At 39.5% G+C, this 22,285-nt stretch overlaps 1 protein-coding gene and 1 pseudogene across 49 annotated transcripts in view; one reads left to right on the top strand and one right to left on the bottom strand.

The window, feature by feature from the left end:
* The window catches only part of Ncor1 (nuclear receptor corepressor 1), a 149,926-nt gene that overhangs the window by 13,709 nt on the left and 113,932 nt on the right, over nt 1-22,285 (bottom strand). For 28 of the 49 annotated variants that reach the window (XM_076936627.1, XM_076936628.1, XM_076936656.1 and 25 more), the window contains 14 exons: nt 20,358-20,526; nt 18,343-18,483; nt 14,317-14,400; nt 13,701-13,957; nt 13,021-13,375; nt 11,003-11,224; nt 9,307-9,516; nt 8,739-8,888; nt 8,124-8,348; nt 5,111-5,276; nt 4,281-4,774; nt 1,422-1,550; nt 565-728; nt 42-253 (listed from right to left, as the gene is read on the bottom strand). In XM_076936627.1, coding sequence (XP_076792742.1) covers nt 42-253; nt 565-728; nt 1,422-1,550; nt 4,281-4,774; nt 5,111-5,276; nt 8,124-8,348; nt 8,739-8,888; nt 9,307-9,516; nt 11,003-11,224; nt 13,021-13,375; nt 13,701-13,957; nt 14,317-14,400; nt 18,343-18,483; nt 20,358-20,526 — 2,978 coding nt within the window. The remainder of the gene's footprint in view (nt 1-41; nt 254-564; nt 729-1,421; nt 1,551-4,280; nt 4,775-5,110; nt 5,277-8,123; nt 8,349-8,738; nt 8,889-9,306; nt 9,517-11,002; nt 11,225-13,020; nt 13,376-13,700; nt 13,958-14,316; nt 14,401-18,342; nt 18,484-20,357; nt 20,527-22,285) is intronic. The other 21 variants (XM_076936668.1, XM_076936636.1, XM_076936637.1 and 18 more) reach the window with 8 other exon arrangements.
* Nucleotides 1,544-2,354, top strand: LOC117711809 (cytochrome c, somatic pseudogene; annotated as a pseudogene).

Here is a 22,285-nt window from a genome sequence, read left to right as displayed (position 1 = left end):
ATTGCTGCAAAATTTATGTTTGGTACAAAACAAAACTATACCTTCCCCGGGATTTATCCACAAGGTTTTCTGGAGAGACTCTAGGACCTGGTCTGGGATGCAAGACAGTCTGAGACTGTGATTCTGGGCTGTAGCGACTTGATGTTTTAGTTCTTCCAGGTGTGGACGACAAAGCAGATGGTGACGTTTGGAATGTAGAAGTAGAAGGCTGTGAGGGAACTTGATTTCTAGCAAAGTCTTGTGTGATAATTTGCTGTAAATTGGAAGAAGAGAAGGTCAGGAAGCTGTTAAATATCACCCAAGACAGCTCACGCTGAACTCAGCTTGTTTTGCATTCGTTTGTATGTGTTTTATTCTGAGTACAAAACAGCCTTAAACTCAGCAGTAATCCTTCCTCAAAGTCCTAACTGCTGGAATATGTGCCCCCATGCCAGCTTAACCTGAATATCTTTGCTAGGATTTTCTTGTTTAAAAAAAGCAAACAACAACAACAAAAACCCACCTGATTTTTGCATAATTCAATAACAACAACAACAACAACAATAGAAGTAGGAAAAGACTTACACAGATGTGGTCTGCAAGTGTGATCAGTCGATGGGTCCTGGGAACCTGTCCCATTCCCTCTGGCTGGGAAGATGGGGGCATTGGTGGCTGTTGCTGTGGAGATGGCGATTCCTGCTGGGACCGATAATGATGCAGTGGTCCTTCATACTGTCGAGTGGACTCATCTAATAGACAGTAGATAGATATATAACCAAGGATGCTGCTGCCCCACACTCAGTATCAAATATAGAGCACAACTCAGAAAAACATAAGATATGATATGCACCTATACACATAACTTATATATTTATATCTTGGAGCAAAAAATATCCACTGATTTATTCCGCTAGTTTTCATGCTTCTGAGTGTCAAAATTTTCATCCATTTTCCTACGTGTGTATATGCCACATGCTTGTTAGAGTGAGTGTGCACATGTAGGCAAAGGCTGATGTCAAGTCTCTTTCATCTATGGCTGTCTACCTTTTTACTTTTTGAGACAAGGTCTCTTGGCGAACCTGGAGCTCATGGATTCCACAGGACTGGCTGGCTAGTGAGCAGAAGGGATCTACCGTTCATGCTCCCTGCACCTCTTGCTCCAGTTCTGGGGTTACAGACCTCAATACTATGCTGGGTTTTTTCACATGGATTCTAGGTATCCAAATTCAGGTCCTCATGCTTGTGCACCAGTTACTTTAGATCTATTTTCAATAGACTAATGCACAAAAGAGTATAATAGTTTAATAGTGTCTTTTGTTAGTACAGCTCTAAATGTTTCTAGAGTAGATTACGCTGCAACAAGTTAGTCTTACCATGGCCTAGACAGGAAATCAGAAGCAAATGTTAATACAAATAAGAAACAAGTGGCAGAACAGACATACTTTCTGCTTGGTTTGCCTTAACCATCTCTGGCTGATAGGCCTGTGGTTTTTCCTGGGGTGGTGCAGGTGAGCTGGCAGGGCTTATCACCTCAATAGCATCACTAGGTGCTTCATACCTGTGAGAAGACACTTTAAGAAAAGAACCTTATTTTAAAATAAATCCATGGAAAGTTTCAAATGAACAAGTTTTCAAAGCTATTTGCATATTTTAGTTTTTTGATTCTGCTAAAGAAGAGTCCAGTAGCATTCCATACTAGCAATAAAATAAAAAACCAAACTCAATAGACTATTAAAGGTGCCTCTGTGCAAAGCTGTATGTTTTGAAAGCATAAGATAAAACAGAATTAAGAACACATTTGTGATAAGCCCCTGGGAGCTTGAAAAGAAATCACAGGCTAGCATCATCAAAGGAGATTAGTAAATGAATGAGGGGTAGATCTCAACAATTGATTCCAGTAATACATTTCTGTGGGACAATCTGATCTTAGCAAAACAGGTCATAAAGCTGGTTCATTATGCCAAGACTCTTATGGCTGGTAAAACACTGTAATGGAGAGAGTGGCACATCCATCTTCAGGTCATCACATTTGTGGTGTTGGCCAGCCAGGAGCAAATTAAAAACAGGTGATGTTGAGAAAGACAACAGGCATGTTCAGGCGTGTGCCCAGTGCCACACCATGGAAAGGGAGGCAAGCAAAAGACTAGACCAAATGTCCATGGTCTGTTTGGGCAGAAGACAGATCAAGCTGCTAGATTCACTTACAAAGATGCCAACAAGAACAAAGGCATAACCTAGAGAGAGGACACCCTGATAGAGTATTTGGAGAATCCTAAAAAAGGACATTGCTGCAACAAAACTGATCATTGCTGGAATTAAGAAGAAAGGAGTGAGCAGACCTAATAGCTTATCTTTAAAAAGCTACTCATCACTAAGTTCACTGCCTTATTACAAAACAAATGTCTCATGGCTTTTAATGTGTATCATAATTTAATTCATAAAAACCAAAATTAAGATCATGAATGGCTAATAATGTTTTTGTTGGAAGTCCTGATTTCAGTAAAATTGATGTGTGAAAAAAACCTAAAATGCTATAATGATTTTTCTCAAATAATTAAAGTATTAATTACATTGTGAAAGTGAACACGAGTGGTGGGAAATACATGAAGACAATAACTTCCGAGAGAGAGGATATCAACCAATTGTGGAGGATGCCCACACAGATCCCTCTAAGATACAGACAGCTCTCCAGAAAATGGACGGTCTCTGTAGATACGTCATGGGCAGCTTTCTACAAACTTGCCATGCTTCAGAGCTGAGGTTTGGGGAGAGTCAGGTAGAGCTCCCTTAAGAAACTTCTCCTGTTAGAGGACATGTACAGGCTATAACAGAGTCTGAGTCAGGCTGTGACCTTGGCTGAACACAGGCATAGAAGATGAACTCCATGGCCACTGCACACTGCTCTTACTATTTAAATGAGCATCCTACGTACCTGTCGGGAAAACAATGCCTAGAAGCTGAAATAAACGGCTATACTGTGAGTAGCTCTGTTAATCATCACTGCTCATGAACCAACATCTTAGATGACAAGAACTACCGGGATTCTGTCAACATCCCCTCTAACTGCAAACTACATTCATGTAGCTCTTGAAGATTGGGGTGCAAGGTAAAGGATGAGGGAGGCTCTCAAGTTACACCGAAAATGACACTGAGTAGTTGTCACTAGGCTGTGTATCACACAGGATGTTGCCCAGTGATAGAAAAGATAACTTTGCTCAAAAGTAAGAACACAGGGATCTAAGAATTTGGCCTTTCTGTTTTCAGACTGCTGAAAATACTCCCAAAGCAAAGTTTGGTATCAGACACTGACCACAGAGTATTTATATTTAGTAATATAAGTGCTAACTCCCCTCTGAGATACCCTGCATTGCACTCTTCCCTGAGCTGGCAGTCTTCTGCATCATGGAAACCTATGTTGTACACGTTCTTAGTTTTAGGTTAAAGGCGGTGTTTCTTCTACAGTTCATTACCAAGCTGCCTACTTCTCAGAAACTGTTGACAACTTGTAACTGCACAAGTGGATACTGGAAGATAAAGACCTTTCTGCTACCCAGTGCTACTGTGTTTCCTTCCTGGAGACACCAAAGTCATGGCAGTGTGACTAAACTGTTCCCAGTCTAACACAGCTGCTTGTTCTCATCTAAAATTTCAGTAGAATAGAATTTAGGTGATATGCAGGAAAATTTTAAATGACATTAATTCATACATTTACTTCTGTGTATGGGGCCTGTGCCTCTGCACCCACGTGACGTCAGCTGGTGCCAGTCAGTTCTCCCCTTTCACTGTGGGGCTCGGATCATCAAATTTGGTGTTAAGTGCCTTTACCAGCTGACCTTATCTCATCACCCAGAAGAAAATTTAAAAATACTACACTTTTGTGTACTATTTTGATTCTAACTTTAATCAGAATCCAATTCTCAAGAAAGATGGCAAGTGAATACCAGTCACTAATTATAAGCTTGCTTTTAAACTACCTTAGAAAAAGGACAGAAGAGGCCTTGGGAGATCCGTGGACCAAGCAGTTCCTGAGAACACACTCTGGTAGCATAGATCTTGAAGATACTCCTGTTATTTTTCAGAAGCTCTAACTTCCCGTCTAGCCACTTTTAACTATCCTCCTGTTTTCCCTTGGATAATATATGATACTGAGGACATGGGGACATGTAAGTCATAAGAACACTGGAAAATACATTTTGGTACCCACAATACTTCTCCCATATTACTGTCAGGCATTAGGATTGTTTTGTACCAGGATTCTTTACTCAGACACCACATCGTGAAACTCAGGTTGAGATACATACAGCTACTAGAAGAGTCTGAACTTTGAGAGCCACGTTCCCTCGCATCCTTGTCCGAGGCAATCTGCCGGGTGATGATCACGTCTATGAAGTTAGCTGCAGTAATGGTAGTCTTCCCTCGCGTCCTTAGCTCTTCCTCATATCTGGATTTTGGAGGAGGCCCTTTATCTTTCCCAGCCTCAGAATACACTACTGAGGCATGAGGCTGGGGCTTGCCACTTGGAAGGGCTGAAGAAGTGCACACACACTGAACAGATCTCTTCTCCACCTCCAGGTTTTTCTGCTCTAGCTGCTGCTGTTCACTAACTGCTGCTGACCTGCTTCTCAAATTTTCTTCTAACCTGGCAGCTTCATGCTTACTCTCTTTTGTTTTGGAAACATCCATCTGGGGTGCAGAAGCTGCAGCATCCACAAGAGCAGCCAGGGCATCCGCAGCAGTGTTGTAACGGGAGGCTGGCAGGCCTTGACTTATCGAAGGGCCCCCAGAAGGCAGTGGCCTGTAAACAAAATAAAAGAAAGGTACTTAAGGGAAGAGTATGGAAGAGAGGGAGTGCATGTTATGGAAGTGAAAGAACAAATTGCATTTAAAACGAGCTTAGCAAATAGAGAACTTTGGTCAGTGGTTTAAAGTTCAAGATGGCTCAGCAAGTAAAGGCACTTGCTGCCAAGGCTCATAATCTGAACTCTAATTTCAGGCCCCACCCACATGTAGAGAGAAACAACTCCACAGGTTGTCCTTACATACATATAGTCATCCATAAATGTAAGAATAAAAACACATGCAAGAGATGTACTTATTTTGGTCAAAATATTTATGAGTCCAAGAGACTGACATGATTCGTAGCTGAGCAGCAGGATCCAAAGGTGTGATTACACTAGTTCCATTGGTTCCCTGGAAAACACTGGGTCTCTGTTGCAACATGGTCTCCTGAGTTCTTACTGAAGGGGAAGGGGAGCGAACATATCCATGGCTGCCAGGGCGGCCTGGCGGATCTGAACCTGAACAGGGGTAAAAGAAAAAGTCAGACTGATAATCCAAAAGAAGCAGCTACATAAATAAAAGCAACAAAGTTTACAGAATTTTTAATTCCTAGTATTACTAAGCAGAAGAAACTTGATACTATACTTTCTAGAAATGGACTCTGAAGTTTCTCAATAAAGATATAATAAAACCAACAAAAATAGAACAAAATTTCAGCTGTCATTTGTTGTCATTTGCAGTCTTGTTAGGAGTTCCCACCTTGATTCCAAAAAGGAAAGAGAAGAGGCAGCAAGGCAGTGCTCCATATCTCAGGCATGCACTCTGCAGACTGGGCTGCAGATTCTAATTTAGTATGAGCTCACAATCACAATGTGAGTACAACACCCCATGAATCACAATGAAGATGACACGAGACGCTCTCTCACTGGCTGACAGCCCACTGTCTAAGCCTCTCCAGCTCTGCTATTCCTAGCACATGGTACCACAACTGGTGTTTACATGGTCTGGGACTCACACTCAGGTAGCCATGATTGTACGGCAAGCACTTTACCAACAAAGTTGTCTGACCTCCCCGCCCACTCCTCTACTTCTATTTCACAATTACATTCGTAGCAGTAAGCTTGCTCTTGTGAGATGGGATCTTTGCAGTGCCCCTGCCCTACCCCCAAAATTTGTCTTCCATAGCTTCGCTTCTTTGAGGCTTCAGAGTTTTATTCAATTAACGCTCTCATAGCAGAGCCAGGAGAATCTTAAAACTCTAATTCTCTCATCAATTTCTTCTCTACTTTCCTTGTATTGTGTCTTCCCTCCAACTTTCTACCTCTTTCTTTGCTTGTGTAAGATCTAGACATTTTAACACAAACTTATTCCTACAGCCAGACTTTTTGGCCGTTTCCTCTCTTCTGAATATACTTTGGCAAATATCAGTATTCTTACAGGACCAGTTCCTCGAAGTAGAACTGCTGATCAATTAGCCTTTACATTTTTTATGCACAAGAATGAATGAGCCCCTTTACATGGCATCTATCACATATCAGCTTCTGTGAAGCTAAAACACAGAGAATATCAATTCAGTACCTGATGAGGAAACAGTATTTGATGTTTTTACCTGTAACTTTGTAGATCAGTGGGATCAACACCTTTTTAAACCTAGCCCCTATCAAAGTTATATATCATTTGAATTTGACTTTAATTTTTTCATTTTTTACATAATCTATATGGACCCAGTATTATATTACCACATAATTTATTAATTACAGGCATTTTTAAAATTATTTTATTTTATAAATAATGGGTTACATTTAAATGTGTTTTGGCTTTGTAACTACATGAAATCCTGCTGAACATAAGTCATCAGCAATAATAAGACTGGATCAAATGTGATGATTAGCTTTAGGTTCCTTCTGTCTACTGAGGATACCACTGATATCAAGATACCACTGATATCAAAGGCTTTGTTCCCTCATGAAAACACAAACTCGACACTTTTTTGCCACTGTGTCTTCATTTCTGTAACTGCCTGTGCACCCATCATCTCTGCCTCCTTTTGCCTATACCTACATTGCCCTTTGGATGGTATCTAGAGACGGACTGCCGCCTCTCTTCACACCTCCCAGTGGAAACCTCTTGGCCAGGGTTCCAACTCTTATAGATCAGTCTGTGTTCTTAAGTGTCAGATCAGTGTGTCTGACAATACAGGACTACTAAATGGCCTAATATTTTTATTAAGATAACTGAGAAAGACAAATGTATCAGGGATAAAAAGAGATGGCTCAAATACCTGTCAGATCAATTATGTCTAAAATAAAAATAATCTTTGCTCTCCCTGATTGTGATCACATCACATAGACATAATTCCTACTCCTTTTTATTATGAATGCCGGGATGATACCAAATGCACAATCCTCCTGCCTCAGCTTCCTAAATGCTAGGTATAGTAGAATGAATGAAAATAGCCCCTATAGGTTCATAGGGACTGGCAATATTAGCAGTTATGTTCTTGTTGGAGTAGGTGTGGCCTTGTTGGAGGAAGTGTGCCACAGGTTTCAGAAACTCAAGATAGGCTCACAGTCATTTTCTGTGCCTGATGCCTGCAGACCCAGAGCCTTCTCCAGCATCATGCCTGCCTGCACACTACCATGCTTTCTACCATGATTACAATGAACTACAAGCCAGCCCCACTTAAATGTTTTCTTTTAGAAGAGTTGTCGTGGTCACAGTGTCTCAGAGTCAAACCCTACCTAGGACACTGGGTTATATGCATGTGCCACCAGGTCCAGCTCAGCTTGACTTGCAGCTTATTCTTGTTTGTCAACCTGTTTGAGTTATTGCTTCTTTGTTCTCAACAATTTCTTTCTGGCCATTCTCTGCACCTCAGTGTTTCCTATCATTTGCACATACATCAGTTCCTGAGAGAGTTTCACTGAACTGCCCATACCCAACTTCAGTGTTCTAACACAGCCCACACCACATTTTAAGAAACACCCTTCTGGTCACATGACTGACTCCCTAAACTTCAAGATGCCATATCTCCTTCTAACCATATTCTTCTAACCACTTACTCTTTAAACTAGAACTGGAGCTGTTCTTTCGGCTTTAAGAGTCTCAGACCAGAATTTTCATTCTGAAGACCCATGTTGCTCGAGACCCATTTTCAACTGAAGACCCATGTTGCTCGAGCCCAATCAGAATGATACTTAAGTCATGGAAAGTTCCTTCTAACTTCTACAGCACTTTTGATTGTATTTCACATACACTGTCTTTCTGTCTCACAATTCTTGTTTGCCTACATAGAATAATTAAGCATAATGCCCCACAGGAAATGACCAAGACCTGTTCCCTAAGGGTCAAAGCCTCCTACTGACCTGGTCGTAGGTAGAGGTCAGCGGGAGCAGCAGTGATCCTTTCGCGCTCGCGCTCGCGCTCGCGCTCACGTTCCCGTTCACGTTCCCGTTCCCGCTCACGGTCCCGCTCACGTTCCCGCTCACGTTCCCGTTCCCGCTCTCGCTCCTTCTCCCTTTCCCGCTCTCGCTCCCTCTCGGCACTTGCAGCTGCTGCAAGGTGTGTTGGGTGCCCTGTAAAACATAAATCTGCAACTTAAAACTGTCAGCCTATCATGTTACACGTGTAAATGACTGAAAAGTTTCAAAAGGCTCCAAATATAAATGTGTCACGTTTATTTAATAAGTCTTGGATAGCAAATTGGGCAGAGTATAAGCATTTAGGGTATTTGTGGAGAATCTAGTTATAGGAATATAACTTAAATGAAAAGCAGAATGGGAGAAAGATGCCCAGAATTCTTCTGCAGGCTAAATCAGTCTTGTTAGAGATGTAAAAATTTTAAACACTGTTGTCTGAGAAACAGACAGCACTACTTTGTATGTATGTGCTCTCCCTAGAAAAATCATTGACTTATTTTCTGGAACATCTGGCCCCTTTTCTTCTAGAATAAGCCAGATATGTATCATGGAACATCTTACCTGGAGACAAAGAAGCAGCGTTGTATGGCCTGGGAGGGAAAGTAATCTGAGTACCAGGAATATAAGTGATTCTGTCCATGGGAGGAGTGCTTGTTCCCCCTGCATGAGGCACTAAAATTGTTGGAGGCATATTGGTCAGGTCAATGATTCCTAGCCAAAGACAAATACAGTTCATTTATGTTAGGCATTTACTATAAACTGACACCTAACTCCAGAAATATACATGGTTCTCCATTCTATCTCTTTATAACACATTGATAATTTGCATTCAAAGAAAAAGGTTTTTAAAATGATCATTGCTTCTTAAGACCCTTGATAAACTTAAACAAGATATGAAAACACTGAGCTCTACAGAAGTAACCTCAGGTATGGACATATTAAAGAAAACACAGACTTCAAACACTTGATGGCTTATTTTGATGTTCACTATAAGATCTCATCTCAATATATTATTTTATTTGCTTTCAAAGGCAAAAGTCTACACAGGCAAGTATAAACTTCATTTATGTCTTTCCATCATTCATTTAATAAGTACTAATTACTGGCAAAGTGAAAAAATTCTACACACCTCTTGTAGCTGGATAAGGGAGACCCAGTGGCTGCTCTCGTGGGGACAGTCCCCTGGTGACATCAGGGCGCAGATTCACTTGCATCTGCTGTGAGGTAATGTAATCATTTAGGATTGTCTGTCTTGTATTCTCCATTGCATAAAGCTGGTACTGACTTGGGTATCCTGGGGTTGGTGAAAGCTGTCTCTGAAACAGGTAAGCAGCAGCTGCTGAGTGAAAGAAAGAAAAAAGATGCACTGAGTGTGTGAGATGAATGTGCTAAATGTTATCCTGGACAGAGCGAGGAGGAAACCATGACTGCTGAGCACAAGCCACTTTCACGGAACTCCAGGGAGTGCAGGGATCCGCTTGAAACCTTGACACATGAGTAGCAGGAATCTAACACCTTCTTTTTTCCCCCAAGCCATGATTTCCTTGAGCAATAGCACTGTCCTGGAACTCCCTCTGTAGAGTTCCACCTGCCTCTTCCTCCCACGCTGGCATTAGAGGTATGCACTATACCATACCCTGTAAATCCAACTTATTGTAATGCCAGAGATGAAATGGGAAGGGGAAGGACATCTGAACATTTCTAACGTAGTTCTGTTTCAGTCATTACCATGAAACTTGATTAAGTTTTCACCTGAATTATATGAGAGTTGTGATTGAAAATTAAAGTCAGCCGGGCGGTGGTGGCACACGCCTTTAATCCCAGCAGATTGGGAGGCAGAGGCAGGAGGATTTTTGAGTTTGAGGCCAGCCTGGTCTACAGAGTGAGTTCCAGGACAGCCAGGGCTACACAGAGAAACCCTGTCTCAAAACAAAACCAAAACAAACAAACAAAAAACCAAAACAAACAAACAAAAAAAGAAAAAGTCCTTTTTGACAACAGGGGAAATCCATGTGGAAACTAGTTCTAACATGGGAATTTTATTTCTCTAGAGGTAAAAATGATCGAATGCAACCATTCAGTAATGCATGTGTTTGAAAAAGGATGGGAGCCCTTTTCTATAAAGGCTAGATGAGATTCTGTGCGGTTTAAGAGCTTTACACTATTTCTCATAGCTACTTGATTCTGTTAGTACTGAGAAGAAGCCATGGACAGAACAAATGGCTAGGGTCATATTCTAAAAAAATTTCTACAGGAACAGGATTTCATCAAGTAGCTATTGTTTTATTAGCCAATGACATCATAAGCGACGTGTGTGCACCATGATCCCACCTTTCTAGATGGGTTTGGTTAGTTTATTATATTTAAACCATACCTTCATTAAAAATAAACAAAAAAGCTAGTAAGCGTGGGGAATTTCTTTTATAACGGAGAGATAATGGTGAGATTTAATCAATGGTTTACAAAAAGGTACTGACCTTCAATCAGAACACTATGTTGTTATTAGCATACTTAATTCATAATTAAGTATCAATTTTTCAATTAGACTTACTTTTTCAATTAGATTTACCAAGTACAATAAAGAACAAAGCTTTGCAGGCCCTTATTGGTTTTAGTTCTTTAAGCTCTGTTAATATTTTATTACTTTGGAGTGCTAGTAACATGGGGTGTTCTATTTTATTACTTTGGAGTGCTAGTAATATGGGGTGTTCTATTTGCAAAAATGCACTGACTTGTACAGTAGTCTATACACTGAACTATAATAGCTTGAACAGTCATATATATACAGTATTTCTTTGCTATAAATTGTTAAATATTGGGCTTACCAGGATCCAAAGCCCTGTGAAAGGGCATGGCTGGATCCAAGTGCGTGGGAAGGTGGCTCCGATAAACCTCTCCTGCAGCGCTACTCCTATGATGGGGATCAAATGGGCTGTGACTCACGACGGGATCCACCCCAGGCACTGGAGACTTGGCTGGTATACTTTCCCTTTGGGTTGGGGTCAGAGTTGATTTCCTTTCATGGCTGGTAGACTTGCTGGAAGAAACTGTAACAGCAATAACAAAGCACCAATGCCACAAATGCTAAAGAAAACTTCAGCATATGCCCAAGCATTTAAAATCCAATCTTGTAATATATCCAAGTGTGAGAACAAGTAGGAGCCTTGAAACATGGAGACCACTGGGAGGTTTTGGAACATAGCAGCAATTCTAAACCACATCATGTTAAGATCATGAAAGGTAAGCTGGGAGTGGTAGCACACAACTTTAATCCCAGCACTCAGGAGGCAGAGGCAGGTGATCTCTGTGAGTTTGAGGGCAGTCTGGTCCAGGGCAGCCAGGGCTACAGAGCAAAACCCTGTGTTGAAAAAACAAAATAATAATAAAAGAAAATCATGAAAGGTCATATGGTTCACTAATCTTCTCTATATCTCACTAAAAGTGACCGTGTTTCCTACATGGTACTAAGACCAAAATCCTAAAACAAAATAAAAATAACATCTATTTTGGCCCACCTATAGTAAATCACAAATTCTTCCCTCCTTGTGTTTTTTAAATTCTATACTACCTGTCAACCATGTTACCCTAGTTTTTGCCATTCGGCCAGCCCTTCAGTGATTCTTTACCTCATAAGCATCCACTTGCCTCCTACTCACTCATTGCTCAGTGATTCGACTGGTTCTTGTATACCTATCACAACCATACACTCTGCAGCAACCCCCTGGTGGAAATGTCTATGTGTATATAAAGCATTAGCCACGTTACTTAATTTCTCTTTAAAAAATATTTGTTTTTAAAAAAAAATATGTGTTTGGGCATTTGCCTTGTAGTATGTATGTGCACCACGTATGTGCAGCACCTTCGGGCGTCAGAAGAGTATCAGATACCCCAGGACTGGAGTTACAGGTGGCTGTTAGCTGTCATGTGGGTTCTTAACTGTAGAACCATCTCTTCAGCCCTACTTAGTTTCTTTACTTTTGTACTTCTGCACTGCTGGTTGTTAAACCCCATGTAGCTTGTACATTTTGAAGGGAATTAATTAAATGCTTGTTTTGTTTGTTTTCCCAGTCTCTAACTTGGTAGCCCTTAAACTTGCTTCTGCATCTGCCCTGCCTCTCAAGTGTGAAAATTACAGATGTGGACCACCACTCCCAATCACTATAATGCTATTAACTGAAATTTTGCTGGTATAAACATGGCCATAAACAAAAATTTCTGTATCAAAATATAAAGTATTACTGGTCCCTCCTGCCTGATGCTAAGTCCTTTGCCCTCTGTGGGCAACTCTAGTAGGTTCCCATTCCTCTGCTTGCGGTGCCACGCCTCCTAAAACATTCTTCAACTCTTCACCATGCAGCCTAAAGCCTAACACAGTGCTTCTCAACCTTCCTAACGCAGTTCCTCATGTTGTGGTGACCCCAACCATAAAATCATTTTTATTGCTACTTCATAGTTATAATTTTGCTACTGTTATGAATTATAATATAAACATCTGATATTCAGGGTAACTGATTTACATTCCACAGTGGAGTCAAGGCCCATGGTTGAAAATGCTAGTCTAACTGGTAAGATCTCAAAATATATATACTGAGTCCCAGAGAACTCACCCACTTCCACCTCCTCAGTGTTGGGATTATAAGCAGACATCACCATGCTCAGCCCCCACCAACTTAGACACGTGGCTTCTGGAGATTGAATTTCACTAACTAGATTGCTTCCCTAGCCCTACAACCTGTGCATCTTGAGACATTTAGTGCTAATGATTTGATATTTTGCATTTGTTGAAGGTAAAAAAAAAAAAAAATGTTGCAAAAGTAATCAGACCAGGTAACAAAAGCCATACCATCAGAAGTTCTGTTCATCATGGGGGAGCCTCTGGAGATGGTGTTCTGGTAGCTCACAGGAGTCCTGCGAGCACTGCTGTCATCATAGATTCCCGGGCTCAGCTGGGCTTTGGGAGCTTCATGAATTGTAGACCTGAGAACGGAGGGGCCAGAGCTCACCACTGACGTGTGCCGGGGTCGCACTGGCTCGCCTGCTTTCACATCCTCATATTTTCCCCGTTCTACTACTTTTATGTTCTCTGGTACAATTTCCAGCATTCCACGGGGTAGTTTGCTAGGCCCTGTGATTAAGGACTTCACATTGTGTTTGATAGCTGATTGACCTGAGTTGTTGTCAAATTTTATTGGTGTGCCCTAAGGGGAATGAAACAAACATTACAGGAAGCAAAGGTATCTAAACACTGTTCCTTCTGAGGTGTATGTCTGCCTCATGGCAATTACACTTTGTTGTGGTGACATCAATCTGAGCCCATGAACTCTTAAATACACACACTCCCAAATTATTCACCTCAAACTGTATGTACAAGAAAAACCAATGATGGATATGTGAAAGATTTTCTACCAAGAAGTCTGAAGCAAGAATTAACTAGAACTACTAAATCATATTTTTAAAACTGTTTGATAAATGTCATTCTGAAGTGGAATTGCTGACAGAAGGAGAGAGCCATGATCTATTTACCTGGGAAATAGAACCCTCAATTATTGGCCTCGTGTTCTGGACCACTTCTGGAGTTTTTCGGCTTTCCTGAGTTAGAATATCTTGTCGTGGAATTTCATGAATGGAACGTCCCATTTCTTTGATGGTTGTGATACCATCATATGGTTTTCCTTTGGTAATGGCACCTTCAAATGCTCGGATAGGAGGGCTTTCCCTTTTTATCTGTTTGGGGTATTTAAGGCCATCTTCAAAACTTTCAGCTGTTGCTCTTGGTGTGCCTTTAGGAAGAGGTCAGGAATCATAATTGTTAAAATAATGTAATGGTTGTAAAGCCCTGCCATTGTATTTCTACAACAGACCCTCAGGTAGACCCTCAGGTAGGCATTATGATATAGTGTTACTCAAAATTAATAGTTTCAGAATGGCTTTTTATAAAGATGCCTTGATATTAAAAGATTAGGTAAGTAAAATCTTCAGATAAATGATGTACCTAAGAGAAAAGTTAAGACTTAAGATTTAATACTTCAAAGGGTAAAATACCTTTAAAAGTAAGTTTAATACTCCATAAAATTAATATTAAATTACCTTGCCAGTGAAATCAATTTATAAAAAAAAAAAAAGGTAAAACACAATGTACCCTGCATTATGGAACCAGACAGCACAGTCCTTTCTTTGAGGTCAGAATGAGGGCTCCCCCTGGGTAATGCTCGGCATATCAGACCTTTTAAAACAGTAAAGAATTCGGTTATTAAACAATGTATTGTTAATTTATAATACTGAATTTTGCCTATAGAGAATATGATTTTGATAAAAAGCTCTATGAAAGAAGGGGTGTAATTTCAAAACTGTACACAATTCAGACACTATCCAAAGGACTGGTGAGATAGCTTGGTGTGTAATGGTACTTGCTGCCAATTCAGATAATCTGGGTTCAATCCCCAGGCCTCACATGCTGGAAGGAAAGAGCAAGTTATTTTCTCACCTTAGCATTTGCACAGCATGTAAACACACACACATTCACTCACTCGCTCTCTTTCTTGTAATAAGTAAAACAAGAAATAAATCAGAAATAACTAATACATAGTTATATGATTTAGTTTAAAATATTTTAAAGGTTTATTTACCTATAATTTTTATGTCTCTGTGCCCCTTGTGCACACTGGAGCTATAGAAGATGGTGACCTGTGTCTGCGTCCTGGGAACTGAGCCCAGGTCTTCCACAAGAGCAGCCAGTGTTCTCAGCTGCTGAGCCATTCTCTTGTCCCATAACTACTTTCCAGAACATTTTCCCAAATACAAAATGACCAGGAAAGGTATTAAATTTTAGTTTAAAACAGAAATTTTAGCTGGACTTGTTAATACATGCCTATAATACTACTACTTGGGAATTAAGAGTCAGGATCAGAATTCGAGGAGTCTGAAGCTAGCCAAGGACCAGCTACATCCTACCTATGCCTCAAAATAAGATCAACACTAAAACTAAAATATCTCTCTTTTAAAAAATTAGAATATTTAGGCTGAGCATGGTGGCACACACCTTTAATCTCATTACTGGGGAAACAGATACAAGAGAATCTCTGTGGGTTTGAGGCCAGCCTGATGTACTGAGTTTTAAGATAGCCAGGACTACAAAGAGAGACCCTGCCTCAAACAAGAACAGAACATATAAATTTACATAATGAGAACTAATAAAAGTTAAAAGTCATCAAAACCAAAACAAAACCAAAAAAAAAAAACCAAACAAACAAACCTTGGCTGGGCATGGTACACCTTTAATCCCAGCACTCAGGAGGCACAGGTGGGCTGGCTAATGTCTGAGTTCTAGGGCAGTGTGGGCCACACACTGAGTTCAAGACCTGCCAGGACCAGAGAGTGAGACCCTCTTTCTTTTTTTTTCCTTTTATCCCACCATCTTTCTTTCCCTTTACCCACTTTGGAAAGTGAAATCCTACCAAGCGTCCCACCCCTGCCGACTTAAAGTAATTAACAGTAAATCAAACAACCTCGGCATAGAGAAGCCTTGCCAATCAGAGGAAGAACTATAAACTAGATGTGAATTTGATCAGCATAAACAAACCTTTAAAATAAATCTTATAAATATTGTTAATTCAACTTGTCATTACATTTTAGGTTTTAAATACATAAATAATAATTATTAAGACTTAACTATAGAGTAATATTTGCTTAGAATAATTTTCCCCTTAAGGTCCCTTGTGTGCTAGAATCTATTTCCTTCACTCCTATATCAATAAATATACAAAAAAAATTTGAAAAGATTCATGTGATAAAAAACACACACTGTTTTTTGAGCCCTGGTTACTTCATTTAGTATGTTGAAGTTTCCATACATCTTAAAACTTGCCTAATTTCAATTTTCTTTATGGCCAAATAAAATTCCACTGTGGTATGGACCACATTCATCTACAGATGGACATCTAGGCTAATTCCATTTCTTTGCTATTTATTATGGGAAGAGCAGCAGTACACATGAGTGAGGAAATCTCTGTAATAGTCCATAAAACCCTTTGGGTGAATGCCCAAACAGGATGGCACTGGCTCAAAAATAGACATGTGGACTGATGAAACAGAACATAAGACCAAGATATAACTCCATACAGCTGCAGTCACCTGATTTCTGACAAAGGTGACAAAAATAGTCACCAAAAGACAGAGAGCCTCTTAAACAAATGGTGACAAAGCTGGAGAGCCATATAAAGCAGCCTGTAACCTGGCACAGACATCAACATTCCAAATGGATCAGAGACCAGAATATAAGACCTGAACCTCTGAAAATACTAGAGGAAAAAGGAGAGAAAATATTTCCAAGATATTGGCACAGGTGAGGACTTTTTGAGTTACTAAGGAAATAAATAAATACTGACAAATAGGACCTCGTAAAATTAAAATCTATACCATGAAAGACACTGGTAACCATTACAAGTGAAGCAGTAGGCCACAGAATGGGAGAAAACCTTTGCTGACTATAAATCCAAGAAGAGTATCATCTAGAATATACAAAGAACTAAAAGCCCTAAACTACACAATCAAAAAAATAGGCTGAGAACGTACAGAGAGGTCTCAAAGGAGAAAATATAAACAGCCAGTGAACATTTTAAGTATACAGCATCCTTTAGCCACCAAGAAAATGCAAACTAAAAATTCTGATATTCTATCTCATCCCTGCCAGAGTGAATACCATAAAGAAAACAATTACAGGAATGCTGGAAAGAATGTATGAAAAAGATTCATTGATGTTTGGGGTAGGAACTAGTGTAGACATTACAGAAACCACTGTTTAAAGTTTCTCAAACAGAAAGAGATAAAACATTCATGACCCCAGTCATGACTCTTGGGAATCTAAACTCTGAATGTATCTTAGTTAATAAATCACTGCTCAAATATGAAATATACCTGAGGAAAAAAGAAAATGAGAAAAATATGGACATTGTGAAGAGAAAAAAAATGAATGGAATGCCTAAATAAGGAGTTTTAAAATAATACCTTAAGGAGTTGCCATGGGTAAAGTGCCTGTTGCAGAGTCATGACAACTCTAGCATGTGCACGGGCTGTATCTGTAAACCCAATGCCGGAGGGCCAAGATCCCAAGGACACGAAGGCCAGCCAGTCTGGCAGAAGGAACTAACTGCTTCACTGAGTAACAGTGAAAATCAGACTACAATGACCTCTGGTTTTGGTAAAAACATGGACAAAGGAACAAACACACATTTCTCATTGACAACAAATACTAATTAAAGCTTAGAAGTAATCATATACATTTAACCTAAAGAAAATACAGGTGATTTTTAAAGAATGCTTTATTTTGACTTTACGTGCACGTGAGTCTTTTGCATCCATTTATGTATCTGCATCACATGTGTACAAGTCCCTCTGGAAGCCAGGAAACGTATCAGATCTCCAGGAACTGGAGCTCCAGTCCACTGCAGCCATTGTGCAGGTACTGGGAACCAAACCTGGGTCCTCAGCAAGAGCAGCAAGTGCTCTTAACCACTGAGCCATCTCCAGCCACAGATTATGTCTTGTTTTGTTTCTTAAATAGAGACAATATAACTCTAAGAAACATCACACAGGCCTTACTTGGTCTTCAATATTTTAACTAGATGAAATTATCTGAGGCAGGTTAAGACTTAAAAGTAAACCAAACCACAGTGATCCATGAATTCATAATACAACCAGCATCAAGTTGGACACTGGCCTATAATCTGCTTTAACTGATGAATAAAACCCTTTAATTTCCAATTGAAGAGACAAGCACAGAGAAATATTCTAGGGAAAGTTCAGCTAATAAGAAGATAAAAACCCACATCCCTGCTCTATTCATCATGCATCATTTTCACCTCATGTATTAAAAAGAAATTCTGAAAATGAGTTCTGTACCCCACAGTTTGTATTCTTAGATTCATTGAATCAGGAGGTAATTCTATAATAGCTAAAGCCTCTAAACTAACAGTCACCTCTGCTATGACCACTATATTTAGTTTTTACTTCCTTCTACTCTGAAGTGCCAGTGAGTCATGCAGTGATATGATGTAAATTTAAAATTATATTAATAGATTTCAGGTAGAAATGCTAGTGATTAAACCCAATATAACAAAACTACTACACAGAATGAAATGCATCTGAGTAACACTTGAGGTAATTTTACCCTCTAAAGGTGCTGATACAGGAGACTCCCTCATCGACATGCCTTGCTTTATATTTCCTTCCACTGACTCATAGCTTCTTTTTAAACTCATTTCATGAGCTGTTCTTGGACTCCGAGTCCCTTCTCGGGCATTCTTAATATCTGTAGAATATAGAAACAAGAATTATTCAGAGCCCAAGGCCTATTTATAATGCGCAGTAAACTAAGTCACCTTAGTATTAGTCTTATAAAAACAACTTGATCCCAGCACTCAGAAGGCAGAGACAGAGTAGAGTGATCATTGTGAGTTTGAAGCTAGCCTGGTCTACATAGTAAGTTCCAGGTCAGACAGAGTTGTATAGTACAACTCTGTCCCAAACAAAACAAAACAAAACAAAAACTTGTTCTAACATATTTTTGTGTAGACAGCATCCATGAAAACATTTTTGTTTACTGCAGTATTAATTGAATGGCTCCTGTGTGCCAGCAAAGGCCAAGCTTCCAGGTTAACAAATTAAGTCCCTTCTCATGAAACTTGCTCAAAAGTGGTGGTTACAAAACAATATGCTCAGACAGACTGCAAATATGGCTTAGCAATTAACAGTACTCGGGTGTTCTTCCACAGGACCTGAGTCTAGTTCCCAGCACCTATACATCATGGGCCTCACAACTACTCTAGCTCCAAAAGATCTGATGGTTTTTTTCTGGCTTCTGCAGGAACCCACATGAATTGTGCGAAAACATGTGGCTCGTGCACATGCACACACACAAATAAAAAAAAATTAACAGAATTAATAGGCCTTATTGTCCAATGTACTGCATACTATGAAAGGAAATTTATAGTATGCTTCAAGAATGATGAGACAGACACTTGACATGTCCAGGTCCACCCAGCAAAGGCAAGCTGAGAACTGAAGGCTGAGTAAGAGATGCTTATGTCCAATATAAAAGCAGGAAACAACGGCACAGGCAGAAGTAATAGGCTCAGATATCTCAAGAATGACAGCGCATGCTACCTTAAAGGAACATCTGTCAGCTCAGTACAAAGTCAAGAAGAATAGAGCTAGGCAGAAAAGTTTAGGGCTAAGAGGAAAAGTGGCAATCAAAAAAACCTGTAGGGGTAAGCAAAAGGAGATTGTGGAGTGAGCTGATGCCGTGAGACAGTCTTGTGGTTATCCTTTAAGGATACAGAAAGTAAAGCAGGAAACATGGTGATTGCTCCAGGTAAGTTAACAGACCCTAAGTTGTCCAGACAAAAGGTACTGGTTGCAGGCAGAATAAGGGGTTGACTGCAGAGACTTTAGGAAACAATCTAAATGATTTTATAATATGCTGGATGTGGAAAAAAGGGAGAAAGAGAGATATCTAAATTTCTAGCTTCTTTCCCTATTCCCAAAGTAAAATGTTCATCTATGCTAGATGTGTTAAAATAAGAAATACGACTATTGTAGATTACATAACATCAGGTACTATGTTCATCTCTTTGTGTTAGAGACAAAGAAAAAAATATAGCTAATGACTATTTCTTCAAGGTTTTAGTTGGAAAACTCAAACTCGGCCCTGTGCTTGATGATTACAGCAGACATTAGTCATTCTTAGAAAATATACTCAAAGGAAAAGAAAGATGGCTTAGATTTGATATATGGAAGAACAGACACATATTTTTTTATTAAGGGGAATTTAATCCAACATTCTCATCTTGATTATCTGTTCCTTAGTTCTTAACCTTAAAAAAAATATGACCCCTATTAAAATAAAAACTATTCCATTTAAGTTAAATGAAGATTCTTTTCTAGGTTAAGGAATGACTAGTCACTGATGATATCAGCTGTTAGTCACAATACACTTCCCCTGTGTTCTGCACTCTTACAACTCTCAACTGTTTTAATTGATTTTTTACAAAATATCTCCTTTCACAAGAAGAAAACAGGTCTGCAAAAATAAACTAACTTACCTATAGTAAGAAGGTAAGAAAATCGGAGCCTATTTTCAGTCCCATGTCCTAAGATTGGCATCAGCGAGTAAACAATACTTACTATCATATGATAAGATATGGCCACTTTTGCCTTCATAGATAACATGGCCTTTGGATGCAGCTTCCTCTCTGACCTTCTCAGGACTGCTTTCTTCAATAGGCATCCTTGAAACAGGTCCCTTCACCAAAGCCTCTGTTGGTATGCCAGCCTGGGGCAGAGCTGGGGTGCCCTGTCATCAAACAAACACAGGCACGCAACAGTCACACTTAATGCTTATAAGACGCACAGACATGTAGAAAACAGAACCTGAGAGTCGGGTCAGTCTTCGAATAAAGCAAAGTACACAAGAGGAAACAAGACATTCACTCCTATAAACATCAAGAAATCCAGTATCTTAATCCTTCAACTCCACTATCACAGAGAACTTAAGATGATTATAGCATATGCGGTAAAATAGCTTCATCCCCCACACCCCTTAGAAAACCCCTATTGAGGAGTTTAGCTTTCAGAAAAGAAATATGTTTTAAGTCTACAAGTAAATGTAATAATTTTTAATAAAATATAATAAAAATATACTAAATTAATTTAAATGTGATGTACTATAACTTTCACATTGTAATGAGAGGAAAACAAATGTTGATTATCAAGCTGCCTACATGGTTGGTGCTTGGGCTTTGGTCATCAATAAAAGAAGAGGAGAAGCTCAGATGACTTGTTTAGTGATATTCAGTCAGGACACACCATCTGAGTCTGACCATCGTTAGTTCTCCACTACACTGGCAGTGGGTATTTGTGCCCTTCTGTTTAGGGAAACTGTTTACTCTATCACATAGAACACTGTATAAGTGGGTAGACTGGGCTGTAAACAAAATGAAGACCAGATCTAGCCCACTCCCCTACAGGGTCTCTACTACTTTTTGGACCTCTAGGACTTGAGGCAATAAGCTCTGAAACAGATGTTTAGAGGGGGTGAGTGACAGGAGCAGTGCGTCTGGCACACCCAGTTATAAAGAAAGTCAGTAGGAAACATCAGGAAATCCTCAATATGCACTCTGTGCCAGTGAGGAAATTTTAAAATTGATACAATTGAACGTCAGATGACACAATTAGAAATATTTTCCTAACAAAACATTGGACCCTGGGACAATAAGATGTGAAGATAAATATAACATATACGCCCAGTTATTTTTTTGTGTGTGTACATTTAAGTGTTAACTTTCTGTGAAATGGCATACTTTGACCAAATATGTAAGGAGAGACATGGAGTTCCTATGTAATGTTGTAAATCAACATAAACCATAACAACTACATAACTGGGAACTGTCTTAACAGGGTGACTGTGACTCACAGTGTCCTGAGCAGAATCAACCAAAGGCTCAGGAGAACACAGGCTGCTGGAACTTGTCCCTGAGGGTTTGAATCCAGTAAACCTAGCATAGCACATGGCTTAAGCATTTATGGCTAGCACCTTCTCAAGTGATACTGATGCTAATGGTCTCGGGGCCCACACCACTACTACCAAGGATAGGACAGAAGAACAAGCTAGTAACAATATACAAAAATTTGTATCAGTGTTTTTAAAAAGCAGAATATACAGACTTTACTACCTTTTCCATTTATGTAAAAATTTTAAAAAGGAGCTGTTTTACATTTCAAGTTAAAATTAATATCTAGCTAGAAAAATAAGTACCTTCCATTAATCAAAATTAGGATTCTGTTTAGCTTCAAATACATTTGATCTCTGGTGTACTCAATGAATTTGAACGTAGCAGCTTAAACATTGAGATCACAAATATACCTTTTCACAAGGAGCAATAAGAAGCATTTAATTGTTTTCTTCTCAATTTCTATTTAATCTAAACATGATAAAAGCTTTTCTAGGAAGACCATAAGGACTATAACATCTTCTGCAAGTTACTATTGCCAATTTCCAGGTGAGTAGTGACATCCTGAATAACTACAGTATAAATAACATGGCTTGGAGTTAA

Source organism: Arvicanthis niloticus, chromosome 6 (genome assembly GCF_011762505.2).
Source record: "Arvicanthis niloticus isolate mArvNil1 chromosome 6, mArvNil1.pat.X, whole genome shotgun sequence".
NCBI lineage: Eukaryota > Metazoa > Chordata > Mammalia > Rodentia > Muridae > Arvicanthis > Arvicanthis niloticus.
This window is presented reverse-complemented; position numbering and strand designations above follow the sequence as displayed.